This window comes from Oncorhynchus clarkii, chromosome 15 (genome assembly GCF_045791955.1).
Source record: "Oncorhynchus clarkii lewisi isolate Uvic-CL-2024 chromosome 15, UVic_Ocla_1.0, whole genome shotgun sequence".
NCBI classification, from domain to species: Eukaryota; Metazoa; Chordata; class Actinopteri; order Salmoniformes; family Salmonidae; genus Oncorhynchus; species Oncorhynchus clarkii.
This window is the reverse complement of record NC_092161.1, coordinates 1283526-1307487: the sequence shown is the minus strand read 5'-3', so window position 1 is coordinate 1307487 and position 23962 is coordinate 1283526. Positions and strand designations below refer to the sequence as shown.

General features: G+C 43.3%; 1 protein-coding gene across 1 annotated transcript in view; it reads right to left on the bottom strand.

The window, feature by feature from the left end:
- The window catches only part of LOC139366862 (villin-like), a 70763-nt gene that overhangs the window by 7995 nt on the left and 38806 nt on the right, over positions 1-23962 (bottom strand). Inside the window, exons 8-15 of the mRNA XM_071104556.1 lie at positions 22268-22346; positions 18300-18398; positions 18032-18185; positions 15121-15221; positions 9209-9346; positions 7966-8124; positions 7314-7493; positions 2165-2310 (exon numbers count right to left, since the gene is read on the bottom strand). Of these exons, the coding sequence (XP_070960657.1) occupies positions 2165-2310; positions 7314-7493; positions 7966-8124; positions 9209-9346; positions 15121-15221; positions 18032-18185; positions 18300-18398; positions 22268-22346 (1056 nt within the window). The remainder of the gene's footprint in view (positions 1-2164; positions 2311-7313; positions 7494-7965; positions 8125-9208; positions 9347-15120; positions 15222-18031; positions 18186-18299; positions 18399-22267; positions 22347-23962) is intronic.

Below are 23962 nucleotides of genomic sequence, written 5' to 3'. Positions count from 1 at the left end.
CTAGTGTCATCCTAGTTCTAATGTCATCCTAGTTCTAATGTCATCCTAGTTCTAGTGTCATCCTAGTTCTAGTATCATCCTAGTTCTAGTGTCATCCTAGTTCTAGTGCCATCCTAGTTCTAGTGTCATCCTAGTTCTAGTGTCATCCTAGTTCTAGTGTCATTCTAGTTCTAGTGTCATCCTAGTACTAGTGTCATCCTAGTTCTAGTGTCATCCTAATTCTAGTGCCATCTTAGTTCTAGTTTCATCCTAGTTCTAGTTTCATCCTAGTTCTAGTGTCATCCTAGTTCTAGTGTCATCCTAGTTCTAGCGTCATCCTAGTTCCCGTATCATCCTAGTTCTAGTGTCATCCTAGTTCTAGTGTCATCCAAGTTCCCGTATCATCCTAGTTCTAGTGTCATCCTAGTTCTAGTGTCATCCTAGTTGCCATAGCATCTTAGTTCTAGTGTCATCCTAGTTCTAGTGTCATCTTAGTTCTAGTGTCATCCTAGTTCTAGTGTCATCTTAGTTCTAGTGTCATCTTAGTTCTAGTGTCATCCTAGTTCTAGTGTCATCTTAGTTCTAGTGTCATCCTAGTTCTAGTGTCATCCTAGTTCTAGTGTCATCTTAGTTCTAGTGTCATCTTAGTTCTAGTGTCATCCTAGTTCTAGTGTCATCTTAGTTCTAGTGTCATCCTAGTTCTAGTGTCATCCTAGTTCTAGTGTCATCTTAGTTCTAGTGTCATCTTAGTTCTAGTGTCATCCTAGTTCTAGTGTCATCTTAGTTCTAGTGTCATCCTAGTTCTAGTGTCATCCTAGTTTTAGTGTCATCCTAGTTCTAGTGTCATCCTAGTATCATCGTAGTTGTAGTTCTATTATCATTTTTTTTTTCAAATCAAATTGTATTTGTCACATGCTCAGAATACAACAGGTAGACCTTATTGTGAAACGTTTACTTACAACCCCTTAACCAACAGCTTTAAGAGGTTCAGAAGGAAAATGTGTTATGTAAAAAAAATAGATAATAATTAAAAAAAAGAAAATAAAAGTAATTAAATATCAGCATTAAAATAAAATGAGCAATAGGGAGGCTCCATAGAGGGAGTACCAGTACAGAGTCAATGTGCTGGGTCAACGGTTTGTCGAGGTAATTGAGGTAATACGTACATGTAGGTAGAGTTAAAGTGACCTTATAGTTTCATCCTAGGTCTAGTGTCATTCTAGTTCTATTATCATCAGTCTGTTTGTATCGTGTCATCAGTCTGTTTGTACCGTGTCATCAGTCTGTGTGTACCGTGTCATCCGTCTGTGTGTACTGTGTCATCAGTGTGTGTGTACCGTGTCATCAGTCTGTGTGTACCGTATCATCAGTGTGTGTGTACCGTATTAGCAGTGTGTGTGTACCGTGTCATCAGTGTGCGTGTACCATATTAGCAGTGTGTGTGTACCGTGTCATCAGTGTGTGTGTACCGTGTCATCAATCTGTGTGTACCGTGTTAGCAGTGTGTGTGTACCGTATCAACAGTGTGTGTGTACCGTATTAGCAGTGTGTGTGTACTGTGTCATCAGTGTGTGTGTACCGTGTCAGCAGTGTGTGTGTACCGTGTCAGCAGTGTGTGTGTACCGTGTCATCAGTGTGTGTGTACCGTATCATCAGTGTGTGTACCGTGTCATCAGTCTGTGTGTACCGTGTCAGCAGTGTGTGTACCGTGTCATCAGTCTGTGTGTACCGTATCATCAGTGTGTGTACCGTGTCATCAGTGTATGTGTACCGTGTCAGCAGTGTGTGTGTACCGTGTCATCAGTCTGTGTGTACCGTGTCAGCAGTGTGTGTGTACCGTGTCATCAGTCTGTGTGTACCGTGTCAGCAGTGTGTGTACTGTGTCATCAGTCTGTGTGTACCGTGTCAGCAGTGCGTGTGTACCGTGTCATCAGTCTGTGTGTACTGTGTCATCAGTCTGTGTGTACCGTGTCATCAGTGTGTGTACTGTGTCATCAGTCTGTGTGTACCGTGTCAGCAGTGCGTGTGTACCGTGTCATCAGTCTGTGTGTACCGTGTCAGCAGTGCGTGTGTACCGTGTCATCAGTCTGTGTGTACCGTGTCAGCAGTGCGTGTGTACCGTGTCATCAGTCTGTGTGTACTGTGTCATCAGTCTGTGTGTACCGTGTCAGCAGTGTGTGTGTACCTCTTGTCGCAGGCGTAAGGGGCCTTCCCTCCCAGAGCCACCCAGAACTCAGCAGGCTCCTGTCCCTCCATAACAACCTGTTTATCCTGCCTGGACAGAACGTCTGCCACTGCCTTTGCCATCTCTCTCTCATCACCACTACAACCCTGAGACAGAAGATGCAGGATACAGGCACATGTCACACACAATACAGATACGTGAAATCTGATCCCTTCCCTCTGCTTTAAGTGAAGCCCGAGAAGCCGTTGTTTGGAGGATATATTGGCACGGGTGTAGTTAGGTCGGAGACAAAGTCGAGGACTGGAAAACCGTGCCAATATATCTATCAAACGCCGGCTTCAAGGGCATTTTCAGTTTTTTACAACGGGTGAACAACATATTCAAATAATTATTGGAATATTTTTATTAAAAACATTATTTTGCTGAATGTATTGACACTATTTCATCCTTCCACAATATATAGTCCCGATACAAATCTAGGGTTGCTACCTAAGCTGGCTGGTTGTTCGTTCTATTGGTTTGGTTACTAGAGATGAGACCCAATCGTTCAGTCTTTTTGTTCTGTATCTATGGATGCGACCCAGACGTTCATTCTACATGTTCGATTGCCATACTGGCTGGCAACGTTCGTATACCTTGCTAACTAGCCAACTACGGCTAACTTACAGTCACGTCAAAAAGTGCAGCCAGAATAACAACAAAGTAGCTGCATTTGCATTTATTTAAGCAGTTTTCTAGTGACAGTTATTTGGAAACATCCATAACAATGAGGTGTGATTTCGCCTGGCATAGAAAATGTGCTCACTAGTCAAGACACTGTTGTTCAGAGGAGCTAGCCAACAAAACAGCTACAGTAATACAACACAGCCAACAACACAGCTAACAACACAGCCAACAACACAGCCAACAACACAGCCAACAACACAGCTAACAACACAGCCAACAACACAGCCAACAACACAGCTACAGTAATACAACACAGCCAACAACACAGCTAACAACACAGCCAACAACACAGCCAACAACACAGCCAACAACACAGCTAACAACACAGCCAACAACACAGCCAACAACACAGCTACAGTAATACAACACAGCCAACAACACAGCTAACAACACAGCCAACAACACAGCCAACAACACAGCTACAGTAATACAACACAGCCAACAACACAGCTAACAACACAGCCAACAACACAGCCAACAACACAGCTACAGTAATACAACACAGCCAACAACACAGCTAACAACACAGCCAACAACACAGACAACAACACAGCTAACAACACAGACAACAACACAGACAACAACACAGCCAACAACACAGCCAACAACACAGCCAACAACACAGCCAACAACACAGCTAACAACACAGCCAACAACACAGCCAAAAACACAGACAATAACACAGCCAACAACACAGACAACAACACAGCTAACAACACAGACAACAACACAGCCAACAACACAGACAACAACACAGCCAACAACACAGACAACAACACAGCTAACAACACAGCCAACAACACAGACAACAACACAGCCAACAACACAGCAAACAACACAGCTAACAACACAGCCAACAACACAGACAACAACACAGCCAACAACACAGCCAACAACACAGCCAACAACACAGCCAACAACACAGCTAACAACACAGCCAACAACACAGCCAACAACACAGCCAACAACACAGCTAACAACACAGCCAACAACACAGCTAACAACACAGCCAACAAAACAGCCAACAACACAGCTACAGTAATACAACACAGCCAACAACACAGCCAACAACACAGCCAACAACACAGCCAACAACACAGCCAACAACACAGCTAACAACACAGCCAACAACACAGCCAACAACACAGCCAACAACACAGACAACAACACAGCCAACAACACAGACAACAACACAGCCAACAACACAGCTAACAACACAGCCAACAACACAGCCAACAACACAGCCAACAACACAGCTAACAACACAGCCAACAACACAGCTAACAACACAGCTAACAACACAGCCAACAACACAGCTACAGTAATACAACACAGCCAACAACACAGCCAACAACACAGCCAACAACACAGCCAACAACACAGCTAACAACACAGCCAACAACACAGCCAACAACACAGCTAACAACACAGCTAACAACACAGCCAACAACACAGCTAACAACACAGCCAACAACACAGCCAACAACACAGCTAACAACACAGCCAACAACACAGCTACAGTAATACAACACAGCTAACAACACAGCCAACAACACAGCTACAGTAATACAACACAGCCAACAACACAGCCAACAACACAGCCAACAACACAGCCAACAACACAGCTAACAACACAGCCAACAACACAGCTAACAACACAGCCAACAACACAGCCAACAACACAGCTAACAACACAGCCAACAACACAGCTACAGTAATACAACACAGCTAACAACACAGCCAACAACACAGCTACAGTAATACAACACAGCCAACAACACAGCCAACAACACAGCCAACAACACAGCTAACAACACAGCTAACAACACAGCCAACAACACAGCTAACAACACAGCCAACAACACAGCCAACAACACAGCCAACAACACAGCCAACAACACAGCTAACAACACAGCCAACAACACAGCCAACAACACAGCTAACAACACAGCCAACAACACAGCCAACAACACAGCCAACAACACAGCTAACAACACAGCTAACAACACAGCCAACAACACAGCTAACAACACAGCCAACAACACAGCCAACAACACAGCCAACAACACAGCTAACAACACAGCCAACAACACAGCCAACAACACAGCCAACAACACAGCTAACAACACAGCTAACAACACAGCCAACAACACAGCCAACAACACGGCCAACAACACAGACAACAACACAGCCAACAACACAGCCAACAACACAGCTAACAACACAGCCAACAACACAGACAACAACACAGCTAACAACACAGCCAACAACACAGCCAACAACACAGCTAACAACACAGCCAACAACACAGCCAACAACACAGCCAACAACACAGCTAACAACACAGCCAACAACACAGCCAACAACACAGCCAACAACACAGCCAACAACACAGCCAACAACACAGCCAACAACACAGCTAACAACACAGCTAACAACACAGCCAACAACACAGCCAACAACACAGCCAACAACACAGCTAACAACACAGCCAACAACACAGCTAACAACACAGCCAACAACACAGCCAATAACACAGCCAACAACACAGACAACAACACAGCCAACAACACAGCCAACAACACAGCTAACAACACAGCCAACAACACAGACAACAACACAGCTAACAACACAGCCAACAACACAGCCAACAACACAGCCAACAACACAGCCAACAACACAGCTAACAACACAGCCAACAACACAGCCAACAACACAGCTACAGTAATACAACACAGCCAACAACACAGCTACAGTAATACAACACAGCTAACAACACAGCTAACAACACAGCTAACAACACGGCCAACAACACAGCCAACAACACAGCTAACAACACAGCCAACAACACAGCTAACAACACAGCTAACAACACAGCTAACAACACAGCCAACAACACAGCTAACAACACAGCTAACAACACAGCTAACAACACAGCCAACAACACAGCTAACAACACAGCTAACAACACAGCTAACAACACAGCCAACAACACAGCCAACAACACAGCTAACAACACAGCTAACAACACAGCCAACAACACAGCTAACAACACAGCCAACAACACAGCTAACACAATCACTTCCAACTGAAGCTGGAAAGACTGAAAACTAGCTGCACGTTATTTTGCTTTTCTTTTTATCATTTGCCATTTCATATCTTTAAAAATGATGCCAGCTCATTCATGATTTCGACTGGCTGAGAAACGCTGTCTGCCTGTCTGTTTGTCTCGTCCCAACTCCTGACACGTTCATTACTGTGGAAGAGCTGGAGATCGACATTGAATATTGAATATCCCGGTTTTGATCTTTGCCTGATTTTCTTGCTCCATTCACACCTGCCTAACCCTTCTGCCTGCCCTGCCCTGACCTCGAGCCTGCCTGACCATTCTGCCTGCCCTGCCCTGACCTCGAGCCTGCCTGACCATTCTGCCTGCCCTGCCTTGACCTCGAGCCTGCCTGACCATTCTGCCTGCCCAGCCCTGACCTCGAGCCTGCCTGACCATTCTGCCTGCCCTGCCCTGACCTCGAGCCTGATTGACCATTCTGCCTGCCCTGCCCTGACCTCAAGCCTGCCTGACCATTCTGCCTGCCCTGCCCTGACCTCGAGCCTGACTGACCATTCTGCCTGCCCTGCCCTGACCTCGAGCCTGCCTGACCATTCTGTAACTCTGAACTGGTTTTGACCTTTTGCCTGTCCACGACCATTCTCTTGCCTTCCCCTTTTGGATTGTTAATAAACATCTTGGACGCTAACCATCTGCCTCCTGTGTCTGCATCTGGGTCTCGCCTTGTGCCCTTATATCTCCACTGTTGGAAACTAAATGTTAGTCTAAAAGAAATGTGAGATGCTAGATGCTTTTTATAGTGGAGATCAAGTCTATAAATTGCCTGGCTGGGCTGATGGATTGCGTAGTCAGATGGATCAGAGTGAATAGGCATTTTAACGTCATATATTTAGCCAGTGGTAACTTGTGGAATAGACACCAGCTGGAATGCGGTTTTAACATATTAGCATTCAGGATAAGACCCAACCGTTATATAATCCCTGTCAAACATCGTACCTTGAAATACCAAAGGTAACAGTGTCTGACCTTTCCGTACCACAGGTAACAGTGTCTGACCTTGCCGTACCACAGGTAACAGTGTCTGACCTTGCCGTATCACAGGTAACAGTGTCTGACCTTGCCGTACCACAGGTAACAGTGTCTGACCTTGCCGTACCACAGGTAACAGTGTCTGACCTTGCCGTACCACAGGTAACAGTGTCTGACCTTGCCGTACCACAGGTAACAGTGTCTGACCTTGCCGTATCACAGGTAACAGTGTCTGACCTTGCCGTACCACAGGTAACAGTGTCTGACCTTGCCGTACCACAGGTAACAGTGTCTGACCTTGCCGTACCACAGATAACAGTATAGTACCTTGCCATACCACAGGTAAATCGTGTGGTCAGTTTTTAGCAGGAACACATCATTGGTGTTGAGTGATGAGGAGCGGGCTGGGACCTCAGTAGCCCTGGTGTTCATCTCATGAGTCCCTCGAACCTGGAACAGTCTGGCTCCCGGGCCTGGATTAGTCACCCCCGCTCTGCCTGTACCACCCTGAACTCACACACACACACACACACACACACACACACACACACACACACACACACACACACACACACACACACACACACACACACACACACACACAAAATCATCTTAAAGGGATATTTCATCCAAAATCTACATTTGGGTGACATGTCCCTTTCCTTGAGTTTTGTCTGAAGGTCCATGGTGACAGAATCCACAATAATCCATGATTTACTTCTGTCTACAGCCTGAAGTTAGCATGTTAGCTTCATCACATTTCATCAGTGGTTCCAGGAGAACCACTGATGAAAAATAGTGATGCTAACATGCTAACTTCAGGCTGTAGACAGAAGTAAATCATGGATTATTGTGGATTATGTCACCATGGACTTTCAGATTAAACTCAAGGAAAGGGACATTTCACTCAAATTTAGATTTTGGATGAACTATCTTTTTAAGATGAAGGACCATGTCACCAGATGAAAGATGATCTCACCTCGAAGATGATGAGTTTTCCTTTAAAGATGGCCAGGAAGTGACGCGGCTCTTTTCCCATGACCACCCTGACTTGGACCGGCACTCCGCTGTACTTGTTGTCCATGGCAACGGCCTGATAGGCACACGATGTGATCTCATCCTGAGTAGCATGGCGACCCTGCACCGTAAACCAAGACACACGTCAGTCACACACACCCAGCACAACACGCAGGTTAATTAACTAGTCACTAACTAGTCTCAGCTTCTAGTGTTTAATTAACTATACACTGACTAGCCTCAGCTTCTAGTGTTTAATTAACTATACACTAACTAGTCTCAGCTTCTAGTGTTTAATTAACTATACACTGACTAGTCTCAGCTTCTTGTGATTAATTAACTATACACTAACTAGTCTCAGCTTCTAGTGTTTAATTAACTATAAACTAACTAGTCTCAGCTTCTAGTGATTAATTAACTATACACTGACTAGTCTCAGCTTCTAGTGTTTAATTAACTATACACTAACTAGTCTCAGCTTCTAGTGTTTAATTAACTATACACTGACTAGTCTCAGCTTCTAGTGTTTAATTAACTATACACTGACTAGTCTCAGCTTCTAGTGTTTAATTAACTATACACTGACTAGTCTCAGCTTCTAGTGTTTAGTTAACTATACACTGACTAGTCTCAGCTTCTAGTGTTTAATTAACTATACACTGACTAGCCTCAGCTTCTAGTGTTTAATTAACTATACACTAACTAGTCTCAGCTTCTAGTGTTTAATTAACTATACACTGACTAGTCTCAGCTTCTTGTGATTAATTAACTATACACTAACTAGTCTCAGCTTCTAGTGTTTAATTAACTATAAACTAACTAGTCTCAGCTTCTAGTGATTAATTAACTATACACTGACTAGTCTCAGCTTCTAGTGTTTAATTAACTATACACTAACTAGTCTCAGCTTCTAGTGTTTAATTAACTATACACTGACTAGTCTCAGCTTCTAGTGTTTAATTAACTATACACTGACTAGTCTCAGCTTCTAGTGTTTAATTAACTATACACTGACTAGTCTCAGCTTCTAGTGTTTAGTTAACTATACACTGACTAGTCTCAGCTTCTAGTGTTTAATCAGCTATACACTGACTAGCCTCAGGAGCACAGACTATCAACGTTGACCAACACTATAATGCTGAAACTCAAGGCATTATATCCACTAAAGAAGACATGGTCTGAACCTGTTGTTGTCAGTGTCTTACCTGCCACATGTAGAGTATGTACTGCAGCTTGCTAGCTCTCTTGTAGGTGTAGAGCACCAGGTAACAGTCTCCTCCGTAGAACTGACCGAACGAGCTGGGGTGGAGCTCTCTCAACTCCAGGTCCTCTATACGCCAGATCTGGATTAAGACCATTGCAAGTTTAAGTAAGTAATTGTGGGAGTAGGTGTTTGGTATTGTTGGTATTTTATTAGGATCCCCATTAGCTGTTGCAAAAGCAGCAGCTGTTCTTCCTGTGGTCCACACAAAACATGAAACATGACATAATACAGAACATAAATAGACAAGAACAGCTCAAGGACAGAACTATATACATTTAAAACATTTAACATGTGGCCTCCATATCAATACATACACACAAACTATCTAGGTCAAATAGGGGAGTTCCATGCCGTAAGGTCTCTATATAATACTGTACACTTTCTTGAATTTGTTCTGGATTTGGGACTGTGAAAAGACCCCTGGTGGCATGTCTGGTGGGGTAAGTGTGTGTGTCAGAGCTGTGTGTAAGTTGACAATGCAAACAATTTGGGATTTTCAAAACATTAATGTTTCTTGTAAAATTAAGAAGTGATGCAGTCAGTCTCTCCTCAACTGTTAGCCAAGAGAGGCTGGCATGCATAGCATGTATATCAGCCCTCTGATTACAATGAAGATCAAGGCGTGCTGCTCTGTTCTGGGCCAGCTGCAGCTTAACTAGGTCTTTCACACAACTGGACAATAATCAAGATTAGACAAAACTAGGTTCTGCAGGACATGCTTTTTGGAGAGTGGTGTCAAAAAATATTTTTATACAACCAGACCTCTCCCCATCTTTACAACCATTGAATCTATATGTTTTGACCATGACAATTTACAATCTAAGATAACGCCAAGTAATTTAGTCGCCTCAACTTGTTCAACAGCCAGACCATTCATTAACAGATTCAGCTGAGGTCTAGAATTTAAGAAATGATTTGTACCAAATACAATGTTCTTCTTTTAAAGATGTTCAGGACCAGTTTATTACTGGCCACTCATGCCAACACTCAAACTTTTGTTAATGGTTTTAGTGACTTCATTAGCTGTGGTTGCTGATGTGCATATGGTTGAATGATCAGCATACATGGACACACATGCTTTGTTTAATGCCAGTGGCAGGTCATTGGTAAAAATAGAAAAGAGTAGAGGGCCTAGAGAGCTGCCATGCAGTACACCACACTTTGTAGGTCTGCTGTTAGAATCAGTAAAGGCCGCTTTACTTCCCTCTAGGACAAAGACTTTCCACTAGGCTCAGATTAAAGATATGAAAGATAGGATTGGCAATAGAGTCAGCTACCATCCTCAGTAGCTTTCCATCTAAGTTGTCAATGCCAGGAGGTTTGTCATTATTGATCGATAACAATCATTTTTTCCACCTCTCCCTCACTAACTTTACAAAATTCAAACTTGCAATGCTTTTCTTTCATTACTTGTTTTGTTATGCATGAATATGATGGCTCATTGTTTGTTGTTGGCATTTCCTGCCTAAGTTTGACTGTGAAGTAATCATTCAAATAATTGTCAACATCAAATGGTTTTGTGATGAATTAAGTATCTGATTCGATGAAAGATGGAGTTGAATTTGTCTTTCTGACCATCATTTCATTTACAGTACGTTTTTTTACCATCATTCTTTATTTCATTGATCTTGGCTTCATAATATAGTTTCTTCTCATTTTTGTTAAATTCAGTGACATAATTTCTCAATTTGCAGTAAGTCAGCCAGTCAGATGTGCAGCCAGACTTATCAGCCACTCCTTTTGCTCCATCTCTTTCAACCATACAGTTTTTAAATTCCTCATCAAACCATGGAGCCTTAACAGTTCTAACAGTCAGTTTCTTAACATGTCCATGTTTATCAATAATTGGAAGAAGCAATTTCATAAATGAATCAAGTGCAGTGTTTGTATGCTCCTTATTAATCACATCAGACCAACAAATATTTTTAACATCATCGCCATAAGAGTCACAGCTAAATCTTTTGTATGATCTCTTATACATTACTTTAGGCCCGGCTTTTGGAACTTTGGCTTTCCTGTATATAGCCACTATATTGCGATCAGTGCATCCAATGGGTACGGACACAGCTTCAGAACAAAGTTCTACAGTATTAGTACAAATATGACCGATACATGTGGATGATCTTGTTCCTGTAGTGTTTGTAAACACCCTGGTTGGTTGATTAATAACCTGAACCAGATTACAGGCACTGGTTACAGTGAGAAGCTTCCTCTTGAGAGGACAGCTTGATGAAAACCAGTCAATATTTAGGTCCCCAAGAAAGTAGACCTCTCTGTTTACATCACATATCAAATCAAATCAAATCAAATCAAATTTATATAGCCCTTCGTACATCAGCTGATATCTCAAAGTGCTTTACAGAAACCCAGCCTAAAACCCCAAACAGCAAGCAATGCAGGTGTAGAAGCACGGTGGCTAGGAAAAACTCCCTAGAAAGGCCAAAACCTAGGAAGAAACCTAGATACATACACTATCAAGCATTTCAAACACATTACTTAGACACTGACTGTAAGCACTTGGTGGCCTATAGCAGCACCCCTAAAGAAAAAGCTTTAGATGAGGCAGGTGAACCTGCAACCACACCACTTCATTAACACTTGACATAAGATCTTCTCTAAGCATTACAGGGATATGGCTCTGAACATATACAGCAACACCTCCCCCATAAGCATTTCCGTCTCTTCTATAGATGTTATGTCCTTGTTACTGAATTATGTTATGTCCTCGTCAAATGAATTATCTAAGTGAGTCTCAGAGATGGCGAACATATTAATGTTATCTGATGCTAGCAAGTTATTGATTTCATGAAGGCTACATATGGGCTATTTTCAGCCCTTTCCTGGGTAGCTTATCAGAGATAGACATAATATTGAAAAGAGGAAACAAAGCAAGATAAAAACTATACATTCAGCCGTCCATTAATCAGTTGGTGTGTGTGCGTGTGTGGGCTGCAGGGTTCAAGCTACGAACCTATAGGCTTAGCTCATTTATCCCTTCCAGGCTTGTCGGAGGGAGGGTGAGCAATGAGCCTGTCATAGCGGATCTAAGAAATGCCCCCATGCGTTCTGGCAGCTTTTATGGTTGGGACAAGTTCTTTCCTCTTCTGGCGCACAGCTTAAGGATAGTCCTTGTTGAGGAAGATATACAGTACCAGTCAATTTCTTTTAATATTTTCTACATTGTACAATACTAGTGAAGACTGAAAATCTACGAAATAACACATGGAATCCTGTATTAACCAAAAAAGTGTTAAACAAATCCAAATATATTTTATATTTGAGATTCTTCAAAGTAGCCACCCTTTGCCATGATGACAGCTTTGAACACTCTTGGCATTCTGTCAACCAGCTTCATGAGGTAGTCAGTCACCTGACATGCATTTCAATTAACAGGTGTGCCTTGTTAAAAGTTGAATTACATTTCTTTCCTTCTTAATGCGTTTGAGCCAATCAGTTGTGTTGCAACAAGGTAGGGGTGGCATACAGACGTTAGCCCTAAGTCCATATTATGGCAAGTAAGAACTATGCAAAGAGAAACAACAGTCCATCGTTACTTTAAGACATGAAGGTCAGTCAATGCGGAACATTTCAAGAACTTTGAACATTTCTTCAAGTGCAGTTGCAAAAACCATCAAGAGCTATGATAAAACTGGCTCTCATGACGACCACCACAGGAGAGGAAGTCCCAGAGTTACCTCTGCTGTGGAGGATAAGTTAATTAGAGTTAACTGCAATCAGATTGCAGCCCAAATAAATGCTTCACAGAGTTCAAGTAACAGACACATCTCAACATCAACTGTTCAGAGAAGACTGAGTGAATCAGGCCTTCATGGTTGAATTGCTGCAAAGAAACCACTACTAAAGGACACCAATAATAAGAAGAGACTTGCTTGGGCCAAGAAACACAAGCAAAGAATATTAGACTGGTGGAAATCTGTCCTTTAGTTTGATGAATCCAAATTTGAGATTGTTGGTTCCAACCGCTTTGTCTTTGTGAGACACAGAGTAGGTGAACGGATGATTTCTGCATGTGTGGTTCCCACCGTGAAGCATGGAGGAGGAGGTGTGGTGGTGTGGGTGTGCTTTGCTGGTGACACTGTCAGTGATTTATTTAGAATTCAAGGCACACTTTACCAGCATGGCTACCACAGCATTCTACAGCGATACACCATCCCATCTGGTTTGCGCTTAGTGGGACTATCATTTGTTTTTCAACAAGACAATTACCCAAAACACACCTCCAGGCTGTGTAAGGGATATTTGACCAAGGAGAGTGATGAGGTGCTGCATCAGATGACCTGGCCTCCACAATCACCCAACCTCAACCCAGTTGAGATGGTTTGGGATGAGTTTGACCGCAGGGTGAAAGAAAAGCAGCCAAGTGCTCAGCATATGTGGGAACTCATTCAAGAAAAGCATTGCTCATGAAGCTGGTTGAGATAATTCCAAGTGTGCAAGCTGTCATCAAGGTGAAGGGTGGCTACTTTGAAGAATCTAAAATCTAAAATATGAAGTATATTTTGATTTGTTTGACACTTTTTTGGTTACTACATGATTCCATATGTGTTATTTCATAGTTTTGATGTTTTTACAATTATTCTACAATGTAGAAAATAGTACAAATTAATGAAATTCCTTGAATGAGTAGGTGTGTCCTAACTTTCTACTGGTACTGTATGTTCCTCTCAAGTTCTTGGCTCTTTCCAGAACAGCTTTTCCAGTCCTGTGGGCGTGCTTTACCTTAATCTTCCTGTGGTCCATCTTCAATTTCTCAAAGATCATTTCCCTCACTCTGTCCTCTATTCCATCCACAATCATAGTATTCTGCCTTATTTGTCCCTCGAGACAGTCTGATTTATCTGCCATTGTTATCATGGATTCACACACAGAACTGATGTCCTCTCACAATGACTTACAGATTGCTATCATTTGTCGTTCTCCTGTTTCTACTCATCGAGGTGACCCTGGGAGAACTGCAAGCTGTTCTTCATGTCCAGGACCTCTCTGGTCAGGTAATGGTCCATTATCTTATTAGTTGACTCCACCAGTATTTGGACAAAACACTTAGTTATTTTCTTGTTGTTGTAATAACTGCTTGTAGAACTGTTTTTTGTTCATTTAAAAGATCATTCACGTGTGATAGAGAGACACCACTCTCCTCAACGGTACTCTCGTCGGCTCTGGTCTTTGTCATGGTAGCTAGCAACGTAGGTTACACTGTTACTCCTCACAGTTCCAGACAGGGCAGGTCACAGGGAAGATTGAAAACAACAAACAACAAACAGCAGGGATTTAGACAGCCATAAACCCAGGACAATCCGCGGTCCCAGCCACAATGGCTAACCTCATCGTGGGCTGCGTTCCCGAGAAAACCTTGCTAGCTTGATAGGCCAAATAGCTCCTGAAACTCGGCCTTGGTTGGCAGGATCCCTTATTTGAATATCCGTTTAGTTTCCGTCAGTTTTCAGACCTGACTTGCTAGTTTTTATTTAGTTTTAGTTGTATAAAAATGTTTCTATTTGGTTTTTAAATTATTTAGTTTCAGTTTTAGTGTTCGGACAGAAAGCACCTGTGGGAGGCTAGGAGACATTTGGATTGTATAGTTTATATAGTTCAAACAACTTTAACACCTGTCCAATGTGTTTTAACATTTCAACATTAGTAGTACATGTAAAGGAGAATCAAGTTAGCTACCTAGTAATTTATGTTGGAAACTTCGCCCTCTCCTGGCAGCATATATTTCACATATGTAGTTGCTTGAAATTCCCCAAAAGATTGAAAACTCAATTGAAAACAATATTAGATGTTTGCCCAAATTAAAAGACAACAAGTAATAGCCTTGGTGTGTCTCACCTGAACCTGTCCAGAGGCGTCGTCCACCATGCGTTGCTGTGCTGCCAGTTCAGGACGAGCATGAAGCTCCATCACATCAAACTTCACCTGCTCAACCTTAGCTACAGGACAGGACACAATGGTGTTGAGATGGAACAAAAAACCTACACATCTATGACCAGGGTTGTAGTATTTACAGTGTTCAGAAGTTGCTCATTGTAAAGAATTTGTTGTTTAGTTAGTTACATATCATCTTTGTTTCATGTAGCTAGTTACAGCACCTTCAGAAAGTCTTCATACCCCTTTACTTATTGCACATTTTGTTGTGCCTGAATTTAAAATGGATTAAATATATTTTTTCTCTCACCCATCTACACAACAATAAGTGCATTTGTCCGGGAGTGTGCGTGCAGGACAGAGGAATAACAATTCTTACACTATTGTTATAAATTCAATCACCTTCTTCATCCTCGTCATTCAGTTCATTGAAATTCAATTTTGAAGTCGTGCACAATTATCAGTTTCTATTTAGGTTTATGTCGCCCATTCATTGTCAGTTAGAGACACAGTAGGACCCAAAAGCATAATCAGTGCTCTAACTCCCCCTTGTGGTGGTCTGAAGCAATGAAGTAGTGACGCAGGTTGCCGTACTAAACCACAAATTACCTCTAAGTCCCGCAAAACGTTTAGTTGAGCAACCACTGTACCTATCTTGGCTAGTTAATAGTTACATATATTGGTTAGTTAATATCTTGTTTAGTGAATAATAGTAGTTACCTAACTGAGTTAGTAGTAGTTACCTATATTGGGTAGTTAAACATATTTACCTACTTAGTTAGTTAGTTAGTAGTTACCTATCTTGGTTTGTTAATAGTAGTTGTTATTGTTTTGTTTAGTTAATAGTAGTTACCATGACTGTAGAGTAGAGTAGTAGTTACATATAATGGTTAGTTAATAGCCGTTACCTATCTTGTTTAGTTAGTAGTAGTTACCTATCTTGTTTAGTTAGTAGTCATTACCTATATGGTTTAGTTAGTAGTAGTTCCCTATGCTAGTTAGTTAGTAGTCATTACCTTTCTTGTTTAATTAGTGGTAGTTACCTATCTTGTTTAGTTAGTAGTCATTACCTTAGTAGTAGTTAGCTATCTTGGCTAGTTAATAGAAGTTATCTATATTGGCTAGTTAATAGTAGTTATCTATCTTGGCTAGTTAATAGTAGTTATATATCTTGGCTAGTTAATAGCCGTTACCTATCTTGGTTAGTTAAGATTAGTTACCTATCTTGTTTAGTTAGTAGTCATTACCTTTCTTGTTTAGTTAGTAATAGTTACCTATTTGTTTAGTTAGTAGTCATTACCTTTCTTGTTTAGTTAGTACTCGTTACCTATCTTGGCTAGTTAATAGCCATTACCTATCTTGGTTAGTTAGTAGTTAACTATCTTGGTTAGTTAGTAATTGTTACCTATCTTGGTTAGTTAATAGCAGTTACCTGGTGTGGTTAGTTAGTAGTTACCTATCTTGGTTAGTTAGTAGTCATTACCTATCTTGGTTAGTTAGTAGTTACCTATCTTGGTTAGTTAGTAGTTACCTATCTTGGTTAGTTAGTAGTCATTACCTATCTTGTTAGTTAATAGCAGTTACCTGTCTTGGTTAGTTAGTAGTTACCTATCTTGGTTAGTTAGTAGTTACCTATCTTGGTTAGTTAGTAGTCATTACCTATCTTGTTAGTTAGTAGCCGTTACATATCTTGGTTAGTTAATAGTAGTTACCTATTTTGTCTAGTTAATAATAGTTGCCTATCTTGGTTAGTTAATAGTAGTTGTCTCAGCCTCCAGTATTTATGCTGCAGTAGTTTATGTGTCGGGGGGCTAGGGTCAGTTTGTTATATCTGGAGTACTTCTCCTGTCCTATTCGGTGTCCTGTGTGAATCTAAGTGTGCGTTCTCTAATTCTCTCCTTCTCTCTTTCTCTCTCTCGGTGGACCTGAGCCCTAGGACCATGCCCCAGGACTACCTGACATGATGACTCCTTGCTGTCCCCAGTCCACCTGGCTGTGCTGCTGCTCCAGTTTCAACTGTTCTGCCTTATTATTATTCAACCATGCTGATCATTTATGAACATTTGAACATCTTGGCCATGTTCTGTTATAATCTCCACCCGGCACAGCCAGAAGAGGACTGGCCATCCCACATATGCTCTCTCTAATTCTCTCTTTCTTTCTCTCTCTCGGAGGACCTGAGCCCTAGGACCATGCCCCAGGAATACCTGACATGATGACTCCTTGCTGTCCCCAGTCCACCTGACTGTGCTGCTGCTCCAGTTTCAACTATTCTGCCTTATTATTATTCGACCATGCTGGTCATTTATGAACATTTGAACATCTTGACCATGTTCTGTTATAATCTCCACCCGGCACAGCCAGAAGAGGACTGGCCACCCCACATAGCCTGGTTCCTCTCTAGGTTTCTTCCTAGGTTTTGGCCTTTCTAGGGAGTTTTTCCTAGCCACCGTGCTTCTACACCTGCATTGCTTGCTGTTTGGGGTTTTAGGCTGGGTTTCTGTACAGCACTTTGAGATATCAGCTGATGTACAAAGGGCTATATAAAATAAATTTGATTGATTGATTGATAGTTACCTATCTTAGTTAGTTAATAGTAGTTACCTATCTTGTTTAGTTAGTAGCCGTTACATATCTTGGTTAGTTAATAGTAGTTACCTATTTTGTCTAGTTAATAATAGTTACCTATCTTGGTTAGTTAATAGTAGTTACCTATCTTAGTTAGTTAATAGTAGTTACCTATCTTAGTTAGTTAATAATAGTTACCTATCTTGGTTAGTTAATAGTAGTTACCTATCTTAGTTAGTTAGTTAGTAGTTACCTATCTTGTTTAGTTAGTATCCGTTACATATCTTGGTTAGTTAATAGTAGTTACCTATCTTCCCAGTGGTGTACACATTCCCCAGGCCTTTTGTCTGTCCCTTCTCTGTCCATGAAATGAAGAGATGTTTGAACATGGCTGACTCTCCTCCCTCAGCCATCACCTCCACATTAGTGCTGCTGGAGTAGTTCTTAGCCTTGATGAAGCCCTACAGAGGATAGAGGATGAGGGATGTTTTCTCTGCATTGAGGGTTGAATCTTAACTTGAGATATGCATGTAATTTCCATGTGTTCCTGTTTTAGTTGGTCAACTGTGACTCACCACTGCCCTGCCCAGTGCCGAGCGACGCTCCTCTATAGAAGCCTCCTTTCCCTTCCACACCAGCACACTCAAACCACCCTGGTCCACAATATAGCAGTCCTGACAGGGATGCAGAGAGTTAGAGTGAGAGAGAGAGAGATAGAGATAGAGAGACAGAGAGAGAGAGACAGCGAGAGACAGAAAGAGACAGACAGAGAGAGAGAGAGAGAGAGAGAAAGAGCGAGAGAGCGAGAGACAGACAGAGAGAGAGAGAGGGAGAGATAGAGAGAGAGAAATCAAATCAAATCAAATCAAATTTTATTTGTCACATACACATGGTTAGCAGATGTTAATGCGAGTGTAGCGAAATGCTTGTGCTTCTAGTTCCGACAATGCAGTAATAACAAGTAATCTAACTAACAATTCCAAAACTACTGTCTTGTACACAGTGTAAGGGGATAAAGAATATGTACATAAGGATATATGAATGAGTGATGGTACAGAGCAGCATAGGCAAGATACAGTAGATGGTATCGGGTACAGTATGTACAAATGAGATGAGTATGTAAACAAAGTGGCATAGTATAGTATAAAGTGGCTAGTGATACATGTATTACATAAGGATACCGTCGATGATATAGAGTACAGTATATACGTATGCATATGAGATGAATAATGTAGGGTAAGTAACATTTATATAAGGTAGCATTGTTTAAAGTGGCTAGTGATATATTTACATCATTTCCCATCAATTCCCATTATTAAAGTGGCTGGAGTTGAGTCAGTGTCAGTGTGTTGGCAGCAGCCACTCAGTGGTAGTGGTGGCTGTTTAACAGTCTGATGGCCTTGAGATAGAAGCTGTTTTTCAGTCTCTCGGTCCCAGCTTTGATGCACCTGTACTGACCTCGCCTTCTGGATGATAGCGGGGTGAACAGGCAGTGGCTCGGGTGGTTGATGTCCTTGATGATCTTTATGGCCTTCCTGTGACATCGGGTGGTGTAGGTGTCCTGGAGGGCAGGTAGTTTGCCCCCGGTGATGCGTTGTGCAGACCTCACTACCCTCTGGAGAGCCTTACGGTTGAGGGCGGTGCAGTTGCCATACCAGGCGGTGATACAGCCCGCCAGGATGCTCTCGATTGTGCATCTGTAGAAGTTTGTGAGTGCTTTTGGTGACAAGCCGAATTTCTTCAGCCTCCTGAGGTTGAAGAGGCGCTGCTGCGCCTTCTTCACGATGCTGTCTGTGTGAGTGGACCAATTCAGTTTGTCTGTGATGTGTATGCCGAGGAACTTAAAACTTGCTACCCTCTCCACTACTGTTCCATCGATGTGGATAGGGGGGTGTTCCCTCTGCTGTTTCCTGAAGTCCACAATCATCTCCTTAGTTTTGTTGACGTTGAGTGTGAGGTTGTTTTCCTGACACCACACTCCGAGGGCCCTCACCTCCTCCCTGTAGGCCGTCTCATCGTTGTTGGTAATCAAGCCTACCACTGTTGTGTCGTCCGCAAACTTGATGATTGAGTTGGAGGCGTGCGTGGCCACGCAGTCGTGGGTGAACAGGGAGTACATGAGAGGGCTCAGAACGCAACCTTGTGGGGCCCCAGTGTTGAGGATCAGCGGGGAGGAGATGTTGTTGCCTACCCTCACCACCTGGGGGCGGCCCGTCAGGAAGTCCAGTACCCAGTTGCACAGGGCGGGGTCGAGACCCAGGGTCTCGAGCTTGATGACGAGCTTGGAGGGTACTATGGTGTTGAATGCCGAGCTGTAGTCGATGAACAGCATTCTCACATAGGTATTCCTCTTGTCCAGATGGGTTAGGGCAGTGTGCAGTGTGGTTGAGATTGCATCGTCTGTGGACCTATTTGGGCGGTAAGCAAATTGGAGTGGGTCTAGGGTGTCAGGTAGGGTGGAGGTGATATGGTCCTTGACTAGTCTCTCAAAGCACTTCATGATGACGGATGTGAGTGCTACGGGGCGGTAGTCATTTAGCTCAGTTACCTTAGCTTTCTTGGGAACAGGAACAATGGTGGCCCTCTTGAAGCATGTGGGAACAGCAGACTGGTATAGGGATTGATTGAATATGTCCGTAAACACACCGGCCAGCTGGTCTGCGCATGCTCTGAGGGCGCGGCTGGGGATGCCATCTGGGCCTGCAGCCTTGCGAGGGTTAACACGTTTAAATGTATTACTCACCTCGGCTGCAGTGAAGGAGAGACCGCATGTTTTCGTTGCAGGCCGTGTCAGTGGCACTGTATTGTCCTCAAAGCGGGCAAAAAAGTTATTTAGTCTGCCTGGGAGCAAGACATCCTGGTCCGTGACTGGGCTGGGTTTCTTCCTGTAGTCCGTGATTGACTGTAGACCCTGCCACATGCCTCTTGTGTCTGAGCCGTTGAATTGAGATTCTACTTTGTCTCTGTACTGGCGCTTAGCTTGTTTGATAGCCTTGCGGAGGGAATAGCTGCACTGTTTGTATTCGGTCATGTTACCAGACACCTTGCCCTGATTAAAGGCAGTGGTTCGCGCTTTCAGTTTCACACGAATGCTGCCATCAATCCACGGTTTCTGGTTAGGGAATGTTTTAATCGTTGCTATGGGAACGACATCTTCAACGCACGTTCTAATGAACTCGCACACCGAATCAGCGTATTCGTCAATGTTGTTATCTGACGCAATACGAAACATCTCCCAGTCCACGTGATGGAAGCAGTCTTGGAGTGTGGAGTCAGCTTGGTCGGACCAGCGTTGGACAGACCTCAGCGTGGGAGCCTCTTGTTTTAGTTTCTGTCTGTAGGCAGGGATCAACAAAATGGAGTCGTGGTCAGCTTTTCCGAAAGGGGGGCGGGGCAGGGCCTTATATGCGTCGCGGAAGTTAGAGTAACAATGGTCCAAGGTCTTTCCTCCCCTGGTTGCGCAATCGATATGCTGATAAAATTTGGGGAGTCTTGTTTTCAGATTAGCCTTGTTAAAATCCCCAGCTACAATGAATGCAGCCTCCGGATAAATTGTTTCCAGTTTGCAGAGAGTTAAATAAAGTTCGTTCAGAGCCATCGATGTGTCTGCTTGGGGGGGGATATATACGGCTGTGATTATAATCGAAGAGAATTCTCTTGGTAGATAATGCGGTCTACATTTGATTGTGAGGAATACTAAATCAGGTGAACAGAAGGATTTGAGTTCCTGTATGTTTCTTTCATCGCACCATGTCACGTTAGTCATAAGGCATACGCCCCCGCCCCTCTTTTTACCAGAAAGATGTTTTTTCCTGTCTGCGCGATGCGTGGAGAAACCTGTTGGCTGCACCGCTTCGGATAGCGTCTCTCCAGTAAGCCACGTTTCCGTGAAGCAAAGAACGTTACAGTCTCTGATGTCCCTCTGGAATGCTACCCTTGCTCGGATTTCATCAACCTTGTTGTCAAGAGACTGGACATTGGCAAGAAGAATGCTAGGGAGTGGTGTGCGCTGTGCCCGTCTCCGGAGTCTGACCAGAAGACCGCCTCGTTTCCCTCTCTTTCGGAGTCGTTTTTTTGGGTCGCTGCATAGGATCCACTCCGTTGTCCTGTTTGTAAGGCAGAACACAGGATCCGCGTCGCGAAAAACATATTCTTGGTCGTACTGGTGGTGAGTTGATGCTGATCTTATATTCAGTAGTTCTTCTCGACTGTATGTAATGAAACCTAAGATGACCTGGGGTACTAATGTAAGAAATAACACGTAAAAAAACAAAAAACTGCATAGTTTCCTAGGAACGCGAAGCGAGAGAGAGAGAGAGAGAGAGAGAGAGAGAGAGAGAGAGAGAGAGAGAGAGAGAGAGAGAGAGAGAGAGAGAGTGTAATGGTAAAGCTGAACGGCCATGCAGACTAAGGCCTTCTGCTAAGGACTGAGTGGCAAATTACACAGTAAAAATTTGAAAATGTAGAGTTACAGGAATAAAAGGAAATGCAAGTTAGAATGAGGTTAATCAGGCAAAATGAGGCAATAAAAAAGTTGTTGTACCGTGGAGTGCAGCAGGTCTTGAGTCAGAGGCTGCATGGCCACTTCCTGGACGACCAGTTTGCCACTCTCATCAGACACACTGGGAGATAGACAGACAGTATCAGGAGCTAACCTCCACTCTCATCAGACACACTGGAAGATGGACAGACAGTATCAGGAGATAACCTCCACTCTCATCAGACACACTGGGAGATGGACAGACAGTATCAGGAGATAACCTCCACTCTCACCAGACACACTGGGAGATGGACAGACAGTATCAGGAGATAACCTCCACTCTCATCAGACACACTGGGAGATAGACAGACAGTATCAGGAGATAACCTCCACTCTCATCAGACACACTGGGAGATGGACAGACAGTATTAGGAGATAACCTCCACTCTCACCAGACACACTGGGAGATGGACAGACAGTATCAGGAGCTAACCTCCACTCTAATCAGACACACTGGGAGATAGACAGACAGTATCAGGAGATAACCTCCACTCTCATCAGACACACTGGGAGATGGGCAGACAGTATCAGGAGATAACCTCCACTCTCATCAGACACACTGGGAGATGGACAGACAGTATCAGGAGCTAACCTCCACTCTCATCAGACACACTGGGAGATGGACAGACAGTATCAGGAGCTAACCTCCACTCTCATCAGACACACTGGGAGATGGACAGACAGTATCAGGAGATAACCTCCACTCTCATCAGACACACTGGGAGATAGACAGACAGTATCAGGAGCTAACCTCCACTCTCATCAGACACACTGGGAGATGGACAGACAGTATCAGGAGATAACCTCCACTCTCATCAGACACACTGGGAGATGGACAGACAGTATCAGGAGCTAACCTCCACTCTCATCAGACACACTGGGAGATAGACAGACAGTATCAGGAGATAACCTCCACTCTCATCAGACACACTGGAAGATGGACAGACAGTATCAGGAGATAACTTCCACTCTCATCAGACACACTGGGAGATGGACAGACAGTATCAGGAGATAACCTCCACTCTCATCAGACACACTGGGAGATGGACAGACAGTATCAGGAACTAACCTCCACTCTCATCAGACACACTGGGAGATGGACAGACAGTATCAGGAGCTAACCTCCACTCTCATCAGACACACTGGAAGATGGACAGACAGTATCAGGAGATAACCTCCACTCTCATCAGACACACTGGGAGATGGACAGACAGTATCAGGAGATAACCTCCACTCTCATCAGACACACTGGGAGATGGACAGACAGTATCAGGAGATAACCTCCACTCTCATCAGACACACTGGAAGATGGACAGACAGTATCAGGAGATAACCTCCACTCTCATCAGACACACTGGAAGATGGACAGACAGTATTAGGAGATAACCTCCACTCTCATCAGACACACTGGGAGATGGACAGACAGTATCAGGAGATAACCTCCACTCTCATCAGACCTTTGTTACACTCACACACACGCCAAGGGGTGAGAAGTTAATTTAGAGACAGTCTGGAACAATAGCCTTGGAGTCAGTCTAGAACAATAGTCTTGGTGTCAGTCTAGAACAATAGCCTTGGTGTCAGTCTGAAACAATTGCCTCGGTGTCAGTCTGGAACAATAGCCTTGGTGTCAGTCTGGAACAATAGCCTTGGTGTCCGCCTAGAACAATAGTATTGGTGTCAGTCTAGAACAATAGC